General features: G+C 30.7%; 5 protein-coding genes and 1 long non-coding RNA gene across 11 annotated transcripts; 3 read left to right on the top strand and 3 right to left on the bottom strand.

The window, feature by feature from the left end:
* Positions 1 to 1,578: 1,578 nt before the first annotated feature.
* LOC139993797 (uncharacterized) lies at positions 1,579 to 10,097 on the bottom strand. 2 transcript variants are annotated; one of them, XR_011801463.1, is made up of 3 exons: positions 9,803 to 10,097; positions 2,240 to 9,562; positions 1,579 to 1,898 (listed from the first exon to the last, which is right to left on the bottom strand). It is a non-coding gene; the product is annotated as an uncharacterized lncRNA (long non-coding RNA). The 2 variants fall into 2 exon arrangements; XR_011801462.1 differs by lacking the exon at positions 1,579 to 1,898 and having other exon boundaries at positions 2,028 to 2,335; positions 2,447 to 9,562; positions 9,803 to 10,095.
* LOC139993794 (uncharacterized) lies at positions 4,608 to 7,711 on the top strand. Its single transcript, XM_072015854.1, has 5 exons — positions 4,608 to 4,734; positions 5,281 to 5,620; positions 5,951 to 6,307; positions 6,548 to 6,730; positions 6,871 to 7,711. Exons 2-5 carry the CDS (start codon positions 5,282 to 5,284, stop codon positions 7,240 to 7,242), a joined length of 1,251 nt encoding a protein of 416 aa, XP_071871955.1. The 5' UTR covers positions 4,608 to 4,734; position 5,281; the 3' UTR covers positions 7,243 to 7,711.
* A 236-nt stretch (positions 10,098 to 10,333) lies between the features above and the next one.
* Positions 10,334 to 13,693, top strand: LOC141445875 (uncharacterized). Of its 2 annotated transcripts, none has more exons than XM_074112025.1 (3): positions 10,334 to 10,679; positions 12,300 to 12,532; positions 13,585 to 13,693. In XM_074112025.1, exons 2-3 carry the CDS (start codon positions 12,314 to 12,316, stop codon positions 13,663 to 13,665), a joined length of 300 nt encoding a protein of 99 aa, XP_073968126.1. In that variant the 5' UTR covers positions 10,334 to 10,679; positions 12,300 to 12,313; the 3' UTR covers positions 13,666 to 13,693. The 2 variants fall into 2 exon arrangements, with proteins under 2 accessions (XP_073968126.1, XP_073968125.1); XM_074112024.1 differs by having other exon boundaries at positions 10,339 to 10,806.
* Alpha-phers (phenylalanine--tRNA ligase alpha subunit) lies at positions 13,514 to 17,425 on the bottom strand. 4 transcript variants are annotated; one of them, XM_072015849.1, is made up of 8 exons: positions 17,184 to 17,425; positions 16,617 to 16,957; positions 16,303 to 16,524; positions 16,103 to 16,218; positions 15,844 to 16,028; positions 15,418 to 15,779; positions 15,233 to 15,334; positions 13,514 to 14,983 (listed from the first exon to the last, which is right to left on the bottom strand). In XM_072015849.1, exons 1-8 carry the CDS (start codon positions 17,322 to 17,324, stop codon positions 14,359 to 14,361), a joined length of 2,094 nt encoding a protein of 697 aa, XP_071871950.1. In that variant the 5' UTR covers positions 17,325 to 17,425; the 3' UTR covers positions 13,514 to 14,358. The 4 variants fall into 4 exon arrangements, with proteins under 4 accessions (XP_071871950.1, XP_071871952.1, XP_071871953.1 ...); XM_072015851.1 differs by having other exon boundaries at positions 14,848 to 14,983; positions 15,198 to 15,334; positions 17,184 to 17,424; XM_072015852.1 differs by having other exon boundaries at positions 14,852 to 14,983; positions 15,206 to 15,334; positions 17,184 to 17,424.
* Positions 17,426 to 17,744: 319 nt separating this feature from the next.
* Rps15 (ribosomal protein S15) lies at positions 17,745 to 18,702 on the bottom strand. The gene is made up of 3 exons (XM_072015857.1): positions 18,550 to 18,702; positions 18,273 to 18,358; positions 17,745 to 18,136 (listed from the first exon to the last, which is right to left on the bottom strand). The coding sequence occupies exons 1-3, from the start codon at positions 18,556 to 18,558 to the stop codon at positions 17,788 to 17,790; spliced, it is 444 nt and encodes a 147-aa protein (XP_071871958.1). The 5' UTR covers positions 18,559 to 18,702; the 3' UTR covers positions 17,745 to 17,787.
* A 556-nt stretch (positions 18,703 to 19,258) lies between these two features.
* On the top strand, positions 19,259 to 23,152 carry Ctps (CTP synthase). Its single transcript, XM_072015853.1, has 11 exons — positions 19,259 to 19,565; positions 19,982 to 20,152; positions 20,259 to 20,344; positions 20,427 to 20,558; positions 20,813 to 20,977; positions 21,059 to 21,346; positions 21,487 to 21,575; positions 21,657 to 21,955; positions 22,040 to 22,147; positions 22,235 to 22,447; positions 22,521 to 23,152. Exons 1-11 carry the CDS (start codon positions 19,400 to 19,402, stop codon positions 22,571 to 22,573), a joined length of 1,770 nt encoding a protein of 589 aa, XP_071871954.1. The 5' UTR covers positions 19,259 to 19,399; the 3' UTR covers positions 22,574 to 23,152.
* The last annotated feature ends 172 nt before the right edge of the window (positions 23,153 to 23,324 follow it).

Genomic DNA, 23,324 nt, shown 5'->3' with positions numbered 1-23,324 from the left:
TTCGGAACAAAAATCAAAATTCGCTGGACACGTTCGCATGTTCGGTCGTGTCGGGTAAATGACTATTTTTCTGCTTTATGGCAGATATGAGGAGACGCTTTTAATGGATATACTACGCACCACCTCAGACGAGTCCCACATATCCCACCGATAAAATAATCACCAGGTTGTGTTTGTATATACCAAAGAAATATCTGTAGATTTTTACATTCCCTTTCATTTCGAACAAGAATTGTTGTTTAGTTACCGGCATATTTTCTAAACGAAATCAATGGTGAACTTTCTATGATTCACCAATAGATGTGAAACGTAAGAAATTCATATAGTTGTTTCAATAACGTGAAACTCATAAAAACTAAAATATCCATATATTTTCAGGTTTCCTTCCATCTTAAAGAAATTAACTTAAAGGTGAAGGGGAGATATCATCAATATTTGAAATATTGCAAAAACTTTGAAAATAAAAGAGTACGTAGGTACTTAAAACTCTTACTTATAATAAATCGATTCTGATATTAAATTTGATTTAATCGATATTAAATTTCCAACTATGGCAGAAAAGTAATTAACTTCATATTCTTTTTTCTATTTTTTTTTTTTTTTTTTTTTTTTTTCATCAACATTGCTTCAGGACTTAAGACAGAATAATTACCAAAGTTATAACTGAATATATAGACACCGAAAACATTGCAACTGGACCAATGGAAAAAGAAGTAAAAAGGATGATCGCAATATTGTTATGAAATCTCCACCTAAAAAGTAATACAATCTTATCTCACCTTTAACCTGCAAAAATATCAGACATGATGACAAGGGAGAAGTGGGCTATTAAATTTCAAAAACATTAGCTGCGTTAATAAAACATGGATTTATATTTTGAATACGTCCGAGTTTCTTTACAGCCACATGATACGTAAATAGGTTGTAAGAATGATTGGTGAAAAAGGTCCGAATCATTTGCAATAAGATAAAGAAAAGATTTTCTGTTTTTACGTTTTTGAGGATTATAAGCCACACCGACATTGCGAAAGAAGGACAACCAGTTTTCGGTACGCGATGCCCGGTATGCATTTTACTTTCGGTTTCAGTTTCACTGATGAGAAAAGGTTTAGTGGGGCAGAAAGAAAGAGACAAAGAGCGTGGAAGAGGGAGGAGATCCGTATAGAAGAAACGATAACTGAGTGTCCAGTTTCCAGTATGACAGAAGACTTTTGTTTCAACACAGTCATAACATTTGAAGCGATGTTTAAGTGGTTCGCAGAACCTTTGATTTATGTTTATTGTATACTTACCAGATTGGTATTTTTCTCTAGATACATATTTCATTAACCCTACAATGATATCAAACATTTAATGTAAAAATTTCTTTGTTAATTTTTAAGTAGTACCGTGAAGAAAATTCACTCACAAGGATATTATAACTTAAAAAATAATTGTAATTATAATGTGGGTGCAAATTCATCCATAGTACCATTAAAAGATCTAATTAATGAATAAATAGTAATTTTACTGCAAGTATACATATATGTATGCCATATGATAGTGCAATGAAAAATAGTATGCTCTGTAGACTTAACCTTAATATAAGATAAAATATAATATATTTTTCATGACCCATTTTGTGTACACATTTTTTAAAGAATAACTGACTAAAGAAATATGCTCAAGTAATGTAATGGGATGTTGACATTGACTTGTAGTTGCTCTCTTGTAAAACGTCATAAATGACGCGAGATAAATGGATTCGGTTCCGTTTTAACTTCGTATCTCCATAATTACTTCTTTCTGTTTCCTTTTAAGTATTTATCGTGTCAACTACTTCATCTAAAGCAACAGCAATTTGTTTACAAGTACAAATGATTTATTATTATTGCTTCGGTCTTCATTTTTTCTCTCACCTTAAAACCAAATTTATGCCTGTCGTCAATTTTTATAAATAAATTACGTAAGTAATTTTAAATTTATCATAGTTCTTTAAGTTGCAATCAGAATAATTATCAAGATCATAATAATTCTATATTAAAACTAAAATTAGAAGTTAGAACTACAATTGAGTTGTTACAAAATAATGTAAATGGATGAATTAAAATTAGAATTAAATGAAAAATAAATCCAGATTAAATTATGATTAGATCAAAGTTAGAATCAGATTTGCATACGATTAAATTTTCTCGAGCTAATTGTGAGAAGTATCAGGTTTTATAGATTTTTTTCTTAAGCACGAATATGTATCAGTAACCTGACTCGAGCAATTTGTATTATTTCTTCATCTTCCGATGCATATCGTACATAAGGAGTCATACAGTACTTCTTTCGCTGAAAACATCATCTCTATCTGTAAGAACAGTATTTTTTTAGGTAATTACTGGGTATAAAGAGATTTATCGCGCATATTAAGGTATATGTAATAAACGAATAAAAGCGAGATAGGGTACGAACGAATTACCGGTTTAGGGTATACATAAAGTTGCGCAACATTTTCATCTGGATCGAGAGCATGAAAATATCGATCGTTATTCCTTTGATCAACGCCCGACCTTGGTACACATACATACATAGATATTGAGCAAGGCTGAAATGATCACTTGACGACCGGACTTAAGGACCAGGAGCTCTTCTGTTAAGGAAAGATAATAGCACAATTTATCGATTGTGTAAATATTTAAATTTTGAAATCGAAAATCACGAGTTAAATGACTCGCAATCAATATTTATGATGTATAATTATCCCTCACAACTTCTATTCATGTAAAGTCTGAACTGAAGTTAACATGATTTACCATGTGGTTACAGAACAATAATTAATCAGTCGTCATGTGTTCAATTCGCAACAGCAACGTGATTTTTTTTGAGCAATTATTGAGTTTGCTATGAGTTTGGTAATTCGAAATCGAACTACATTATTTATTAAACGATGATTTCCGATATGATTATAATTTTCAATATTGTTGCATCATTTGAATTAGCATTGCAAGATGTTGTTAATAAATAACTGAATTTGTATTCGTACAATTTTGTTCATGACATTTTACCAATCTTGGTACTGCAAAAAAAATGCTTGTAGTAGTATGAAACGGAACAAGAGATTTAAGGTTACAGTAATAATATAGGAAGCGAAATTAAAGATTAAATCCAATGAGAATGAAAAGTGAATTAACATGTCCACAACCTTTCTAGATTCCAATCTGGTTTTGAATCGTTTTGTCTTTCATTTTCAGAGCAGTCCTATAGGAAAGTAAATACGTATAAGCGTGACGTAAGTTGCTCTAAAATTGTCAATAAAAAATAAGCATGTTGTTAAGAAAAAAAATAAGAGAAGATTACCTTGATACCTTTGCAGAAAAAATGATTATGGTAAAGTCATAATAGAAGCCTTTACGCACTTTTTACATGTTCTTTTGGCATTTAAAATTGCTTTAATTTTCAACACAAAACATTTTTTTTTAAGATCTGTATAACTTTTGTCTAAGATTATAGCTTACTATGGTTTGTTAATGTAGAATTAATTTAGGATTAAGATTAAGACCATATTTTGATAGAATCTATATCTGTACGCAAGTTACTTACACATCAATTTTTTCAAAAATCTTTTGAATGAAATAAAGTAATTTACAAAAACAATATGAATTTTTTATTTTCCATGCAATAACCTTGATTATAATGATTTTAATTTCAATCTAAATTAATCCTAAATTAACAAACCTCAGTAAATTAAAATCTTAGATCTGTGTCTTAATCTTCAAAATATTCTATCATCGGAACTATTCAATATTTATCGTCTTGTTAAGTGAACGTGGAATAATAAAATTTCATGTGATCAGTCCAGGAAACGTTCTTTTCACTTTTTTTAGAAGAAGCTCGCGTAAGTTAGCGTCAACATTTCGTGAGTGATGAATTTTACACGGGCCCACACGCACATGGGACGAATAACAATCGAATTGTAAAGGCGCATCGACCTAGTTGAATTCTCTGTTTTCACTTTCGAATACCTATAATCCTTTGGCATTCAAAATTGCTCCACTTCATTCATTAATCTTCGATCACTGCTTTTAAACGAGTACGTTGATGGCAAATTTTTTTTTCAATTATATTTTATACGATGAATTCATTTCTCAAACGTACAAATAAAAATTCTTGTGATCAAAGTGGCTAATATCCCTATAGAAAAAATAAATAAATAAATAAAAGTAATTAAAGAAAAAGAAATTTTCACATTCATAGATATGAACCAAATTTTGTATAGTTACAAACTTACCAGATTGATTTATGCTATATACTTCTATCATCTAGAAAATTACCACGTTGTATATATTAAACTATTTTTACAAATCCTTAGTCAAGAAGTAGTCTTTCTCAACAATTAACTACAAGATGTCAACCAAGAGCAACGAATTTTCAGAATAATTAAGTGCTCTTAATGACCAATATGATATTGCGAAATGGTGAAATTAACGATCGTGTCATAGGGACAGGGTGATGCATAACTGTCAGCTCCTATGAGGGAGCAGGTTTCTCGAAGATTGAACACGTGGAGGAGTAAAGTAGATCGACCCAGTTTTGGTCAACTTTGAGTCTTTGTTCGTATGGGAGGGGTAAGGCAATGATGGTTTTGTGAGAAGGGGTCCCCTTTACGACCACGTCCATATAAGCAACGTCTGCTGCCACAGATGGGACAGTCTTGCACCTTACACCCCTTCGCTTATTCGCACGCCGTCTCATTTTTGGGCGATCAAGGTAACTTTGTCTTTCTGAATTGGCCTGAACACTTCTTAATTTCACACTTCTAGTGCTTTTAGATGATTATTTCAATTACTAATCGATGCTACTACCTTCATCACCATATTCCCTTTTCTATAATTAATTTTCTTATAAATATCTTAAATAATTATATTCCTATTTTAAAAACTTTGAAAATTTTTGAAGAGAATTCAAAACATTATTTCGAATATATCTATGGTTCGGATTTGAAATTTTTTAATATTCCAATATTTTTTATTGGCGATTACTAAACTGCCCAACTTTTTAATAATAAAAAATGCTAAAAAATAGAATGTTAAAAAATGTTCAAACTTTACTTATCATATCAATTCAGAATGAAGCTTGGAATTTTCTTTAAAAATTGTCATCTTCACTTTTCAATCTTTTTAAGATAACTAATTATAGAAAAAACGTTTAATACACTCTATACAATTGTTAATTTTCTAGCAACTGTCCACTAATAAAAGATATTAGGAAATTTCATAATTAGTATTTCATGGTTAATTTACTACGTCATTCCAGGATGAAGTTTGGAGTTCTCTTCACAGTGGCAGCCGCCCTGTTGCAGGGTGGCTATAGTAGTTTTGTATCCATTAGGATGCCTTACTTAAATCCAGCAGGGGTAACTTACATAAATAATATCGGACAAGAGGCACAGCTTGCATATAGTGTTCCCGCTAAAGTTGAAGCTGAACACATTGGATATGCCGCTGCCCAAGTGCCAGCAGTGGCTGCTGTACCATACGTCAAACACGTGCCAACAGTCTCTCATGTGCCAGTCACGAAAATTGAGGCACAACCTGCTCTCCTGGAAAAACAATTAGACGTCGTTAAACCGGCTGTTTCTACTCGAAAATTCGAAGTAAGTGATTGTTAATTTGACAAATTGCCTCCTTTCCTGTTAAACGCTCTACCTGTTCGTTGTTTTCTACTTTTTCTTCTCACCTCATATTTAAATTCAGACTTTTTAACACTTTGTTTCACTTGTAAGAATTATCTTTAGATCTTTTCATTTTAAAAGTAATGAAATTATCGTTATAAATTATAATATATTATTTATAAATTTTATATTCTATATTAACTCTTTTGTGGGTACCCATTTTTATATTTCCTTTCACAATTTTTCAAAAGGAAAGAAGCCAATAAAAGAGTAAAGTTTCATTTTAAACGTTAAATAATGTTTATGAATTAGGTACGCCGCCCAGCAATCCAGAAGCAATTCTTCGACATTGAAGAACGCGTAGTCGTTCGTCCAGCTGGCTCAGCAGTAGTCGAGCTTGATCAGCCAACCTCCAAGACTCAGAAAGGACCAGCTGTGATTCAACCTCTGTTCCAACACTTCTCAGGTCTCCAAGCATCTCCATCGCTTCCTTCTCTTCCATCTCTTCCATCTCTGCCATCTCTGCCATCTCTGCCATCGCTGCCATCTCTGCCATCTCTACCATCTTTGTCATCTCCTGTAGAATCTTCTACTCCATCCTCCTCCAGCGATGACGAAACTGTTGTGGTTGAAAATCCTGACTTCCGCAGACTCGGTCCTCAAAGCCAGGTATGATTAGAAATTGAACTAGAAGCTCTAATTTTCATTAATTCGAGTAAACCAACGAAAGCCGACTTGAGATCAAATCACTTTTTGGAATGTGCTACAAATTCATAATCAACTAATATTCGTAGTAATCAATTTTTGCTGTTTTGAATATGAAACCGAAGCTGCTTCCTTATTTTCACAAGCCTTGCAATTACTATTCTTTCCTTATTCTTTAAGAGTTAACGATTGCTTTTATTCTAGGCTGGTGCACCTGCAGCTCAAACAAGAACTAACTTGAACGGTGGTGCACAATCGAACGAACCATTCGTTGCGCATGATCCTTCACCAAGCGTTGTGGTTAGCCCCAAATCTTCCCCTGAAGAGGACAAGGAGAACCAGAATAGACTGATTGATTTGCTCACTGCCCGTGGTAATGTTGCTGAGGTAATTTCATAAGAACTATTAATACTAGAATTACTGACGATTGAAGGATGAATCATCTAATATATGCGATAAATCAACTAATATATTTGCTTTCTAGATTTCTATATTTCTATTTCTAGATAAGCATTATATTTTTATAGGTTGGCTTTGGCCGCTATTCCTCCCTCTCCCAATCCGCAGCCGGAGACGCTGGCCAGGTTCGGGGACGTGTAATCTCTGCTACCCCAGCTCCGGAATACGCAGAACCAGCTGACGAACGCGTCTCTACGCGACGTGTTGTTGTCAGCAGACCGATTGAAACTCTCCAAGAAGTGAATGTCGTGGAACCAGCGACTAAAATCGAGAGAGTGTCCGTCCAACAGCCAACCTACATAAAAACAGCGCGCCTCGATCATGTTCAGGTTCACAGCTCTGTACCGGTGGTCGGAAAAGCTTTTGCACCAACGATTGCCCATGCTGCTGTTCCGGTTTATCAGAAAACCATCTCGCCAGCTTATGAATATTACCATTGAATCGCTTGACGACTTGTGATCTTAGTTCCCTAACGTTCTAAAACAGGATTCAATGTTAAAAATAGTGTACAAGTGATATTGAATATTTTAATACTACATAATACATTGGATTTTTCCATGCAGATGATTAGATAATTATATTGAAAGAGTTGAACTTGATTTTAACTGATATTCAATTTACATTAAATTACTATTATTTGTAATATAATCAAATAATTATATGTGGGTGGTAATAACTAAAATTGTATGTAGAATCATATTGATTTTTCAAATCAAAATGAAACTTGTGTTTTATCTTATGTAGGTAACTGCAAGTGAAATTGTACTGGGTTTTTAAAATGAAATAATTTTTTGTATCGCTTGTGAAATTATGTAAGTTGTATCCTATGAACAGATGGAAACTTGTGTACCTTGTATTTCTGTTTTGTACGTATTTTAAAAGATGTTTATATAAAAGACGGAAGTGACATGCGATTGTTTTATTTGTCGCGAAACCTGTTATTTAAAGCACATGAAAGTTTCGAGAATAAAACTTCTTTTGTTTGTCTGTGAATATAGAGTTTAAGAATTCAATATGTTGAAATTTCAGTTAAAAGATATTCGAATAATAGGAATTACTTTTTAAGAAATAAATTTGACAAATGAAGCTTTTAATTAGTAGCAATCTTCATAACGATCTTTGAAACTTATGTGTTAGTTACATAAATTTAGAGAAGAAATTTTATAGATCTTTTTCAAAACTTAAAGGAGGTAAAAATTATTAGATATAATTAAATTTAGAAACTAACAACTTTTCATATTCTCACATAAGATAACTAACACCTAACTTAGAAGCTCGAAGAAACTTTAAATATAAAATTGATTAAGCTTTGTTTTACTTTAATAAAGAAATATCAAATCAAATTTCGAATATTATATTCCACGTTCCAACACAAGATACAATTAGTAATTACTTCAAAGAAAATTAAAGAAACTTAAATTTTGATAAACTTAATTATACAATAAGATTAAATTAAAGATTTAATTATGAAAATTAATGTAAAAATTTAAGTTAACTAATTAAGTAAATGGTAAATATATAAGTAAAACACGATGCAAGGTCAAGGAATTACATGTACATGCGTTCAATGCATCTCATCGAACGGCATAAAATGTTTTTATGACCCAATTCATGCACTTCTTATGTGATCTCGTGAAAGAGAATATCTCTGTAATTAATTGTAATATACTGAAGAGGAAGGTCTCTCGTATACTTACATAACTTCCTTTCGCTGGTAGAACTTTTATTTCCCGCCTTTCATCTGCCAATGACTTACATGTATGCATTATTCAGAATAAGCTGAAAAACGGCGACTTCCTATAGCAGGCGAGTCTGTTCCGACAAGGGTAACCACTGCCTCTGGTTATTACTTATAAGGACGTAACATTGACCTAAATACCATTATACATATATCCGTTCCCTTGCCTCTTTCAAATATCTTAAATAAAAAGATAAAATCATTATTCGATAGATGTACCAGGATGTCTCTAATTAAAGCTACTACTAATAAAAGCATAATATTTATTCCTCGAGAACGTGTACACATATGGTATTTCTGCAATTTTCGACCTGGTTAAAGAGCTACTTGTTCGGAGTATCACTCAATAGGAATCATTATTATTTCTTTAAGCATAATTTATTTTAATGTATTTGTATGCAATCATAATGTCTCACACACGCATCCATTCTTTCGCTCCTGTTATAAATAATGTATATAGTTTCTGTTCAATAAAGTTATTCTAAAAAATATACCGATAGGTATTTGAAAAATTTGCAGGGATATATCCAATTAATATTATGAACTTTATTATATTAAAAATTAAGAAAATTTAGTATCCAACGAATCAAATGATTCGGAAAGAACTTATTTGCATGAAAGTCGAACGTGACTAAAGAAAGTGTAGTTACATGGTCATTGCAGGAGGAAAGCAAAGAAGCTTGGAATTGCGAATGGTGCACAGGCTCGTATATAGCGTAGCTCACGAGTTTTAACCCGGACTCGACTGTCGTCGAACAGAGACAGTGACTCTATATATGCGTAATGCATAAACCGGAAAACTGCGCTGCTCGAAAAAAACCATAAGAAACTACGTGGGCGGTTGAAACTGCAGCAAACCGGCACAGTAACAGTTTAGTGAACCCTCGTTGAATTGTAGACGTTCTATTAACAAATATAGAACAGTTTGATATTCAATATAAACTTCTTTAGAAATTCTAATTGAGATCTTCAAGATTTCTCCAAATCAGTTTCGATTTTTATTAAAATTATATTTTTAATTTCTGTAAAAAAAGATGAAAAGCTTCAATTTAATTTCCAAATTCTGTATTTACATATCTATTTTTGATTATACGAGTATGCCATATTTAATTGTCTGATAATCTGCTACTAGCTAAATGTAGTATAATATGGTTCTTTAAATGGTGCAATAATGACCATAGTTAAGTAATCATAAAACGCATGGAAATTCCGATCACAACGTGAAATCGATATTTCTAGGCACGTAGGAGCATTACACCCACCAAATCTCACGGTACACATCGATTTGAACCAGAGGATCGTTTTTATAATGGGACGCTTAATAAATTCACTGTGCGTAGATCGATGAATCGGCCATGCCTATTGAATTATTCTCCCAAACAAAGTGAAAACTGAAAGGACAGTTTCGGAATAGCCATCCAAAGTAATTCACCGGACTTTTGTGTTTTACTGGTTTGTAACGATCCATAATACAAATTACAAAGTCGCTGTCGATGAATTCTTAACTACTTTCTAATCAACAGCGACTGTAACCGGAATTTTTTTTTATGAAAGAATAAATAACTTTGGAACTACGTGGATTAAATAAGTTACTTAACTTACTTGTACCACGAGATGTCGCATGATGAGCAGAGATATACAAAATATCCCCAGGGAGCAGTACTCACTCTAACATATAACAAGTAAAACAATTTTCCACCAAGATTCTGTATCTTTGATTATATTTAAACAATACAAATTTAGATGAACATCCGCAGTCCAACTACAATAAACACAATAATGTACGAATATCTTTTGTAGCCACTGTGATAATATTTTCCTTCGCCTTACTTAGCTAGCAATTGGATCTATCGAATGTCGCGTGACCCGAAACGCGCCAACGAGAAAAATCTACCGGATAGAGTCTATCGCGTATCCAGTGTCTAATATCGTGGTCTCCGTCACTGAGGAGCGAAGCAAAGCGAATAAAGCGCACGAGAATGAGGAAGGTCGCGAATAAACGGCGGCGAGTGGTGATCAGTCAGCTCGAAGGGATCCTCACCCTTGAAACGCCTCAAAGAGGAAACGAATGACCTCGTCGGGGACATAAGCTCGACAGAACGAACCAGAACACGGATAATGACCAAGAAAACGTCCACGGTAACCTTAGCAAGCTGTATTGAAGTGGCGGCTACTATATAAGTAACACTGTAACGGATCTTGTATTCAGTTAGACACGCGCGAGAGAAATAACTAGATCTTGTGGATTCAGTATTGTATTCGTAAGGTGAGTGGATTTGCGCAGAAAGTCGTGGAGCACGAGATCTGACTGAAATATATACATAAAGGATGCAAATAGACGTTATGGAGGATAAAGATATTCAACGTAGATTTTGACACGCGAATCAGTGGTTCGACATATCCTTCGTGCATAATAAGAATTGTGTGCACAGCTCAAAATTTACGAGAATAACTCTGTTACAGTTTTCGTGTTTAGTATTTATAATAGTGTCGCAGCAGTTGGCTATTGCTACCTTCACCAGTTTTTGAAATTGGTTTCTTGGACTGATGATGAGTTTTTGGTGTATAATGGCGAGTGTATAAATGAAAAATGATAACTGCCAAGACCATAAATTGTATTATGAAAAATGTTATTTCTACTTTTTTCTAGAATCCTAGTTTATGTCCTACATTATAGAAAAAAATAGAAATAAAACTTTTAAAATCTCTTCAACATTTTAAATCCCAAGTTAAATTATATATTAATTCTACATTATGTAGGATTTAAGTGTATCATAACGAACAAATTTCTTGTATTTTGAAGCATTCTGGATATAGAGTGGCTTTCACATTTTTATTTCAAGTAATAATTATAAACTAAAATAAACTAAATTTTTATTGTAAGAACTTTCTCTTACTTATGTGTTCATTGCTGTATGTAAAATAAACAAATGTGTCAAATATCTGTATCTCATTCGCACTCAACAGAGAAGATAATATTAATAATAATATTAATAGATAATATACCTCCCTTGATAGTTGGTCAGATAATCTCTCGACTCGTGATTATTTAACGAATCACTACTATATGATTCCTTGTATGCAAACGTGAAAAAATGTGTCTTTTTAATAAAATTTTGAATATTGTACTAGTGTACATACAGGATAGATACATACATAAGCTTTGAATTAAAATGGTGTCTCAGCCAACATGAATTCCGTTCAAATTTTTTATTACTCTGTGAAAGATACAAACTTTTTATGATTTTATAAATCTTTGTGCAATTTTTTTGTTCGGTAAAAAGATAATTTTATACAATATGTATCTTGTAGTTAAAAAACATAGTTTTAAGGAAAAAATAATTAAAACAATTATTTAGAAAATTATTAAAAGTACTAACTTCAAAATTTATAAAAAATTGAACAAATTAAAATATGAAAAAAACCACAGACTACATTGTAGGATAATTTTATAAGAAACAATGTGCCGATATTTGAAATTTATCGGGCAATCAATTTTTAAAGTCTGCTCAATATCAAGTCAAAAAACATAGTTTAAAAAAAAAACACAAATTTTGGAGGTATCTTTTAACAAATTCTTCACAAGTTAATATGAACTATATGAATACCTTTAACCACTCAGTATGAATTTCAAAAGCTCGTTTCGCCACAATATTTCATACATATGAAATTAAAAAAAGTATGAGAAAGTATTTCCGATTTTCTGAATCAAATAAGTTACGTACTACCTTAAATTAGTTGGAGTTTATTCTTTTCCAGAATTTTAGGTAAATATGAACGTAATAATCTTGCTTATGGCCGTGATAGGATTATGCGTAGCCGCTCCACAATACTACATTCCCTCGGAATTCGTGTATCAACATCCGGCAAATGTATTGAATTCAGCAATTGAAGATACCTTGCCAAACGAATTACGAAATAACTTTTACAAAAACCCACGAATCGCTGCCCGTCTCGCGAAGGAATCATGGTTTTTCAATAAAGAGATGCAGGTAAAAATTTTCCCATTTATCTTAATATATTTCTTCTATAATGTTATGAAAATATGTTTTATGATTTTAAATTGATCGATTTTGAAACGAGGTTGCTAGATTTACTTCTGAAATCTGAGAATACGGCCTTCTCTACTCTCTCTCTCTCTCTCTCTCTCTCTCATATACCGATTTTATCTCCATCTATCACTAACATATCATATTTCGTTACAAATTCGTAACAGGATGTATCTGATACATTGTAGTATGATTAAAAAACAACTTTTGATCTGTTAATGTATAGAAATCTCTGATTACTTAATTTCTTTACTAAAAAAATATAATTTGTGTTAATGTCAATTCTACAATTGTCAGTATTTTTCTATCTTTTAAATGCATACTTTAATTTCAATATTTTCCAAATATCCTATTAGTATTGTCATAGAATATCTATATGTAGTATATTATACAGAGTGACCCACACTTTTATCTGCTTTCTAAATAAAAATAAATTTAAAATGTCATATATATTAAAATTCCATTATTAAGAAATTGTAACAAAAATATAAAACATGAAAAATGTAATAATATCTAACGAACACTATTTCCAACGTTAAATTTGTCGACCGCGACCAGTCGTCGTCTTGGCTCCTTAGATCACCTAACCTTACACATTTAAATTTTTATTTATATAGCATGCTAAAAGAAAAAGTTTAGAATATAGAAGTAAAAGTAGTAGTATATAGTATCTATATAAAACAAATTAATAACTTAATTAAGAATTAATATGGCATATGATGTAATTAGACAATCACAGGTAGTAAATATTACATCAATAAAAAGGTTGACAACATTTTGAAATAGAAACATACTCAAATTATATATGTCATTTTCGATACTTTGGCTATAACTTCTTAATAAAGAATTTATAGATTTTTTGTTAAATTTTAGTCTTAATTTTACTTATAGAACATATTAAGGAAATTTGGATGGAAAAGTGTGAGACACTCTACATATAGTAGTATTATTATACATATTACTGCTTATAATGGCACCTCCTACTTTTATTGTAGGTAATCGATCGTGAAACGGATAAAATTCCACGAGAGAAAGTATATAATGTTCTCCACAATGCAGGATTTGTGCGAAAATAAAATTAGAATAATAAAAAATTTGTAATAACTTGTTGAATTCTTTGAACGTCTATAATGTTCCTCTTGTACAGCCATCCATCTAACTTGGAACCCGCGCGCAAGAACTTGAAAAATAACAACACTAGTCATATGTGCACTTATTATTATAATCACACATTGACACCACCATCTATGAACTGTTGCTGCAACTAGGGTTATACCGGTTATGAACATAGAGATATAAAGATAGAGTGCATGAGCGAGCTGAAGAAGCTATATAGGAATAGAAAAAGAACACTGCATAGAGACTTCTTGAGTCCTTATGTAATAACGCATAACATTCGTATAGTAAATATTTACATATACACCGAATAATAAATGGCGCCAGTATGTATGCCTGATTAGACGAACAAAGAAGACGCCTCTATGCAGCTTTTTCTTTCCATTCTCATCTCGCAGCCACTGACACGATGGTAGAAACAACTACTTGAATATCATTCTCACGATTACTGCAAATATTTAAAACATCAAGACAAATATTTTTTATCGCATCGTTTAAGTACCAGTCCATTGAAAAATATAAATAAATATGTAACCAAATACATATATGTATAACATATATAATAATTTAATTTTATAGAAAGCATACCACATATGAAAAATCCAACAATATGTAAATATGTAACAGTACTCTTGCAAAATTTTATTTACATATTATTTCTGTTTGTGTAGTTTACATTTTTCGGGGGATTCTAATAAAATATCTACAATAGATATATTATCTTCACCCATTACGTAACGTGATTTTTTATGAATAGTTTGATGCACATTAGTATGTAAGAACTTATGTATTTTTTCTAAGTAATTATCTATTTCATTTGCATACAATGCACCTTTGCTTTCGTAACGTAAAACGTGTGGATAACAGTTTTCGATTAGACGATTTAGATATCGCGCTACATTTATCTCACCTATAATTTCGTGCATTCCTGGTAACTGCAATATGGGATCAATACCAATTTCTTTCCAGATTATTGTTAAGTGTATGTCAGTAGTTTGCTTTGCATTTCGATACTCTGAACAAAAAGTTAGTAACTGATTTGGAAAATGTCGCACACTGGAATGTACATGAGAGGTCACAAAAATGTTGACATAAGATTTTACGTGACGAAAGAACAATTCTATAAACTTGATCGGATGTTCTGGATCACAAAATATGACGAGCCTTTGCTTCTCGAATTTTTCTGCACATTTAACTGCACACGATTTATTTTCGTGTTTGTTTAATTCTTGTTTCTTGTCTTCAGGCTTCTTTGTTTGAGAAGAATTTTGACTAGTCCTGTCAGAAGGTTATTGTATTTATCTTATTTATTTGCTTATTTAATAAATAAAATTTTGTACATTGAATTAAAACAACAATATATAAGTACAAAAAATTTGGATAAATTACATCCCCATATTTCATAGTTTCAATGGAGGAGATGATTTGTAACAGAAATTAAGTTCTATCATAAAATCAAATGCATTTTAATTCCAATATTGTAATTACTTACATAAATACCTTAATAATGATTAGAAAGATATTTACTTGTTTAAGCGACAAATAGGATTGTTATAAACCATTTCCAAGTCCACTTTTGGTCCAACTAAATCTCGTATATTGTTTAATCCATACTTAATCATAGTTGGCCTAAAAAAGCAGATGTATTTATATTTAAAAACAAATTTTATAATATTTTAATAATACAAATACTATTCATGATTTTATATTACCTTTCTAAGGACAATCCCCAAGCAATGACATTTACATCATCAGGTAATTCCATTGGTAATAACATTTCAGGTCGAAACATTCCACTATTACCAATTTCTATCCATTTTTTCAAGCCCTCATGATAACAAAAAATTTCCATACTTGGTTCAGTGTATGGATTGTACGCGGGCTTGAATTTAAGTTGCGTAATATCAAGTTTCTTAAAAAATTCATACAAAATTCCTATTAAATCACCTAATGTGAGATTGTAATCAGCGACTACACCTTCAATTTGATGAAACTCAGCTAGATGTGTGGCATCCAAAGTTTCATTGCGAAATACTCGATCAATACTAAAATACTTTACTGGCTTAAACTCGCCCTGAAAAATTTACATATGAATATTTTTTAAATTAAAAACTTTTTTATATTTTTAGTTTAATTACCTGCTGCATAAGCTTATAAAGCATCCGTGCACTAACAGCAGTCGTGTGAGTACGAAGAACATTCTTTTGTGCTTCTTCAATTTTCCAATCGTAACGATAGCCTAAAGACCCATAGTCTCCTTCGCTATGTACTTTCTTTACCTTCTCCATGTAATCCATAGGGAAATTTGTACTATGAGATGGATCTAAATAAAAAAATTTTAATGTATTATAATCAGTTGAACATACATAATTTAATTAATTTAAAAGAATTATTTACCAGATATGAAAAAGGTATCATGTGCATCTCTTGCTGGATGCTGCTGAGGTTGAAATAATGCGTCAAAATTCCAGAAAGAGCTTTCAACAAAATTATTTGTTGGCATTTCAGTGAATCTAAGGAAACAATAAAAGAAATATGAAAATATCTGTTGAATATTATACTACAAAATTTGAAACTTTAATTTCTCTACTGTATACCCCATTTCAAGAAAAATTTTTCTAAATTCGCTTCTAACTTTTAATAGTGGATGCAAATGACCCACTTCAAGCGTAGCACCAAGAGCTTCAAAATTATATGGTTTAAATTTCTTATCTTTCCATGCACCATTTACTAATAAATCAGCAGTCAACTCTGTTTCCTGTTTTTCAATTGTTGTTGTAAAATTTGGACCCTTTTCCAATTGTACAAATTTAATAACTCTGTTAACAAAACAGTTGCTCATATAATACAATCAATACTTATATTATATATATATATTTTTTCTATTAAATTAAATTAATAAAAACCTTACATTTCTTGGATCAATTTTCTCTTCTTATATTCATTTTTAAGGCGATCAGTTAAACTTGCAAGGGTTTTTAGATCATTTTGTGTAACATCTGTGATAGATGCTACTTTCTTTTTCACAATAGGCTTACCACTGCTTTTATCAATTACTATCCAACCAGCTTGTAACGCTTTGGAAAATCCAACCTTTGCAAAGGGAACTGACTGCATAACTTCAGGTTGAGGCATTCCATCATCAGGAATTGCATTATAAACAGCTGCTTCGTGACTTCCATAGCTCACTACATGTTGACCTTCTGATGTTAATTCCCACTTTTTATCAATAATCTGTTTAGTAGTAATCAACTAGAATGTAAATTATGCTATTATTAATAAGCAATTAATATCAGTTTGATAAAAAAGAATTTAATAAACATAAATAAACATTTTGGGGTTATGATGAAATCTAAATTTATATTAAAAAATGTACTGCACGTATTCGTTTTTAGACTATAAAAAGCGTGGAAAATAATTTTTGGTAAACTTTGTTAAAGTTATTATAATTACGAACAATTTGCGGTAATTAACTTACTTCACCAAGTGCCTCAAGGCTTTTGATGGCACCAATAATTTTTTGATGATTTTCTTTAAAAACTTCAGCCAAATGCAGCGAATTTATTTCTCCGTGCTTATCTAAATAATCCAATATTTGGTCAGTCAATTGTTTTGCCATATTTGAAATGACAGTGGATTTCACTTTGCATTAAAACAGCCGGCAAGCATCCACGTGAATCATACGTGGATAATAACATAACATCAACACATTTTATATGACAGATAATTTTAAGACAAACATCATTAAATTTGGATATTATGCATTATAATTTATTTGATTCCCTATATAATATCCAAAATTTATAATCCAAGATTTACTTTATACTTGGATAAAAAGTAAAACTTAAAAATTTAGTAAGTATATATTTTTTAATGTTTCTTATTTAAACAAAATTCGGTTTTAATTCTATGTATATATAAAAAATGTTATTTTATATTATATATATATTTACGATATATTTTATATTCAATAATTTTAAAGTTTTCAGTAATTTATATTACATTATTTGGGTATTTATAAGGTATTTCAGAAAAATAATTGTATTAATTTTTGTACATTTTATTCACATGAAAAACATAAATTATTTTAGTGGAATAAATCTTGAAGAGTGGGTAGCACCAATACCTGGTCTACCATGCTTTACAGGTTTGTAAGTAACAGAGAACTCTCCCAAGTAATGACCTATCATTTCTGGCTTAATTTCAACCTGATTAAACGTTTTGCCATTGTAAACACCAACAATCGAACCAACCATTTCTGGTACTATAATCATGTTACGTAAGTGAGTCTTAACAATTTCTGGCTTTTCATTTGGTGGTGTTTCCTTTTTTGCTTTACGCAGCTTCTTTACCAAAGCCATAGACTTCCTCTTTAAACCATGAGAGAATCGCCTACGAGCACGAGCATGCATCAAAACCATAAGTTGCTCACTGAAACAAATATATATATATATATTGTATAACATAAAACTTGTATGAAAATTTATCTGAATGTAGATCATTCCTTTAATTGATCACTATAACCTAAAAATGGTTTGGCTTTTCTAAAACATAAAAAGATACTCACTTTGGCATATCAAGGAGTTGATCGAGATCAACTCCTCGAAAGGTGAACTTTCGGAAAGTCCTCTTTTTCTTTTGGGTTTCTTCTGCCTGAAAATCATACAACACATAATTGGTAAGAGGTTATGTTACAAATAAAAAATATCCATTCTTATACGTCAATATTATTTCTTTCTATTAAAAGAGAAATCAATATCTTATTCTAGAGCATTTACTTATATCTTTCTGTAATAGATGAATAAGATTTTATTGGATATTTTCGACACATTTGTGACACATACCTCAGCCATGTTTTTAGTTGTAAGGAGAAAAGACAACAAGAAAAGGCGCTGTGTCTTTTACGCAGAAATCGATTTCTCCATTAACTAAATATTACTAGATGGTCCTCTGAATATACTTTTTCTTGTAGGATAAAGAAATTACTTTTTCTTTAAAAAACGACATCAATAGTTTGAATTATACTATGAAATATATTAGCCTAATAATATTTTGACACGATTTACCAACTTTTTAAATTAATGTTTTAGTACTTTAATTAATGTTTTTTTAAATTAAAGTTTCAACTTCAATTATTAGAAAAAGTGAAACAACTTACACAGTTCAATTACTTTAAAGTTTTCTTATTACTAAAACTACTATAAAGGATTAAACGATGTACAAGAATTTATAATGCTAGGAAATTATAAACATTAGAAAAATATATTGCTTCAGTTTCTATAAAATAATTTTAGAATATTTTATATTGTACGTTTAAAAATCCCGCCATAACGCTCCTATCTTTTCAAATAATATAAGTGGCACATAAATCTTGATCATGAATAGAACTAATAGTACAACATGTGGGACGGCTCTTTCATTGACTGTCATGTGTTGCTATATGATCATATTTGTATATGTGATATTTTTGGCCAATATATGTACTTATCTTTACAATTTTATTAGGTCTATCAGAAATAACCAATCAGATTGGCATTCCTTTGCCTAGTCTTCTTATCGCGAACAAACAGTAAGAGTAGGCTGTGTTCTCATTGGATCCAGATATTACTCAATGAAATTGAACAACTTTGAATAACAAATGCGTATAGAGAAGTTGATGCAAATATTCTCCGTAGAATAGATCGCTTGTAAAATATGAAATATATTCTAGTAACCGGTGGTGTGATCAGTGGTGTCGGCAAAGGTGTTATTGCAAGTTCATTTGGTACTATACTTAAACATTGCAATATTCATGTGACATCTATTAAGATAGATCCTTATATAAATATCGATGCCGGCACCTTTTCTCCATACGAACACGGTACGTTATTAAACATTTATTATCTTTTAATATTTTATCTGATTAGAATGATATGTTCGAAAACACTTCTGCGAAAATCTAAAGTTTTATATAGCCATGTGGTGTGAGAAGCCATTTTACACGTTGCTACCGCCAATTTTATAATCACGTGCTATATTTCTAACAGCATTTTTAATTCTAACATAAAAGAAAAGTTTTATTAATTTTGTTATTTGTATATGTAAAGATTGTATTGAATTAAAATGTACTTAAATAAATATGACGTTAATTAATCATTTTCTTCTCAGTGTACAATTAAACTATTATGAAATTTGTTTTCAAGTTGGTTATTATTATCTCTAATTTAAAAAAAAATATATTATTAATTTTATGTTATAGATGTTAGTTTGATTACATGAAAATTGTTTACATTTCAGGAGAAGTATATGTATTGGATGATGGTGGAGAGGTAGATCTTGATTTAGGAAACTATGAGCGTTTCCTAGATATTACTTTACACAGAGATAATAATATCACGACAGGTAAAATTTATCAACATGTAATATCAAAGGAGAGACATGGCGATTACTTGGGAAAAACAGTTCAAGGTAAGACATTTTTTATAGACATATAAAGTTAATAAAAGTTTATATGTCTGTGTCATATAAAGTTTATAATTCATATTGATAATAAGTGCTTATTATTATTCTGTAGTAATACCACACATAACAGATGCCATTCAAGAATGGGTTGAAAGAGTTGCAAAACAATCTGTAACAAAGGATGGTGATAAACCAGATGTAATTTCATGTTGTACAATAACACTTACAAATAAGTGGAAAGAAAAAGATACAAAATTAATCTACATTGTATTCATTTCAGGTTTGCATTATTGAATTAGGTGGAACCATAGGAGATATTGAAGGAATGCCTTTTGTAGAAGCTTTCAGGCAATTTCAATTTAGAGTAAAAAAAGAAAACTTCTGTTGTGCACATGTATCGTTAGTGCCACAAGTATGAAACTCTTTTTATTTAAGTAACTCTGTTTTTTCATCCTAGACCTTGACTTTGAACTCCTGCCAAGTACCAAACACATGTTTGGTAGTTTATTCTTAATCCTTAGAATTATGTAACTATTATTTGTAAAATTTACAACCAGATATAAATAACGTTTATGCCTGTTTAGAAAGCAAAAATGTATATATAAAGGATACAAATATTACTTTTTCTTTTTTATAAGTTTCTTGAATATTTCTTGTTTTTTCTAGCCAAAATCTACAGGAGAACCAAAAACAAAACCAACTCAATCCAGTGTGAGAGAATTACGTGGTTTGGGTTTGTCTCCAGATCTCATAGTTTGTAGATCTGAACTACCAATAGGCGATTGTGTGAAAGAAAAAATTTCGAATTTTTGTCATGTTGCTCCTGAACAGGTGATATTCCTTAATCATTTCAATAAAACTTTAAGAAAATTGGCTAAAAGACTAATAGAAATTTTGATGTATTATGATTAGGTGATAACAATACATGATTTGTCATCTATATATCGTGTTCCTTTGTTGATGGAATCTCAAGGTGTTATTGAATTCCTAAATAACAGGTTACAATTAAATATTGGAATGCCACGTCCCCGATATTTTATGCGGAAATGGAGAGATTTGGCGGATCGCACTGATCATTTACGAAAAGAAGTAAACATCGCGTTAGTTGGAAAATATACAAAATTAGAAGACTCCTATGCATCAGTCACAAAAGCATTGCAACATGCTTGTATTCAAGTTGGCTATAAGCTCAAGTTAACAGTAAAGTATCCGCTTTTTATTAAATATTAAATTTTATTTATTTTTCATTTATTTTGAGTAAAATTAAATATTAATTTGATTTATCAAATATATTGTTATATATAATGATTATTGTCATATCTGTATAACTATAATTTTAGTATATAGAGGCTGATAATTTAGAACATAATACAAAAGCAATAGATCCTGTACTATACCATGAAGCCTGGCATCAACTTTGTAGAAGCAAGTAAGTTATTTTTCTTTCTATTATTATTTTATAACATTTTGTTTCTTTCAAATTTGTTTATCATAATTGGGTTATATTTAGTGGTGTTATAGTACCAGGTGGATTTGGCAGAAGAGGTATGCTGGGAAAAATGGAAGCATGCGGATGGTGTAGAACAAATGATAAACCTTTTCTTGGTATTTGTTTGGGCTTACAAGTGGCGGTAGTTGAGTTTGCAAGAAATGTTTTAGGCATAAAGGATGCAAATAGTATAGAAATTGATCCAGAAACTGATCATCCCCTCGTTATAGACATGCCTGAATATAATCCAGAACAAATGGGTGGAACCATGAGGCTTGGAAAAAGATGCACTCGATTTACAGAAAATAATTCTCTTATAAGTTAGCAATTTCTTGCTTAAAAATTTGTTATGTAATATAATGTATTTTCATTTTCATAAGTGTTTTGAATTATTTCATATGTAGAGCAGCTGTATGGCAATAAGAATTTTATAGAAGAAAGACATAGGCATCGATATGAAATTAATCCCAAGTATATCGATGATTTAGAAGCAGCTGGATTGAAATTCGTAGGTAAATTAACATTCATTTTCTAATTTGTAACTTTAACGAATTTTAATGTTCACTAAACTAATATATATTGCCTTTCTTTTATGCTAGGTCATGATGAGGAAAATGTACGTATGGAAATAGCAGAATTGGAAGGGCATAGTTACTATGTTGCAACGCAATTCCACCCAGAATATTTGTCTAGACCCTTAAAACCTTCACCCCCATTCTTAGGACTAATTTTGGCCAGTGTTGGTAAATTAAAACATTACTTAGCCAAAGGTTGTAAACTTTCACCTCAAGTGGTCAGTGATAATGATTCAGGTAATAAGCAATGAATTTTTGTGCTGTAATTTCTGTTATTATAATCTTATTTAAAATTTATCGTTCTTAATAGATACCGAAAATCTAGTTGATGACGATGAAACAACAAATAATGAGCGAGGCTAGTATAAGTGGTAGCATTATATTAATTTGAGTAATTAATAATGAAGTACTATTATGTTCATATATGTACGTATGTTGATGTTACAAAATTTTTTTATTTTAGAACAAAGTTTTGAATACATATTCAAATATATGCGTAATAATATACTATATACTTATATTATATAATTGTACTTTTAATCCTCCCTCAATCGTGCTTAGACCTATCTTCGTTCTATGTTCGTAAAATGAATAACTCAAATCATATCTAATTAATTGTTTATTTAAAATGATATGACGATATGTATGACTTGAAATATATTCTTCGGTTAATTTTTAATATACATATGACTCGAAAAAAAGGTAGATTCGTGTTTATATCCGAAAAATTTGTTTTTTCTATTAGAAAGTTTTATATATTTTATGATATAAAGTATTTTTATATTTTATCTATGTATTGACATGATTACCAGTGGTCGCTGAAAGGATCGGTTGACGGAGGTTCGGATACGTGTACAATATATACTATGTAATCAAAAGAATCCATAGATAATAATTTATACTAAATAAATGAAAAGCTTAAATATTTGCAAATTTCTGATAGATTAGACTTCTTCTATGAACAAGAATTTTCCATAATAAATAATATGAAATTTATAATAATACTGTTATTATTATTAAATATTGATTTAATGTAAAGAAATCTATTTCTAGCTTCAAAATTTTGTTTGAATTACAAATTTGAAAAATCGTAAACATGTTATTTCTGTGGTAA

The sequence above is a fragment of the Bombus fervidus genome, chromosome 13 (assembly GCF_041682495.2).
Source record: "Bombus fervidus isolate BK054 chromosome 13, iyBomFerv1, whole genome shotgun sequence".
NCBI lineage: Eukaryota > Metazoa > Arthropoda > Insecta > Hymenoptera > Apidae > Bombus > Bombus fervidus.
The sequence above is the reverse complement of the archived record's forward strand: the minus strand, read 5'-3'. Positions and strand labels throughout refer to the sequence as shown.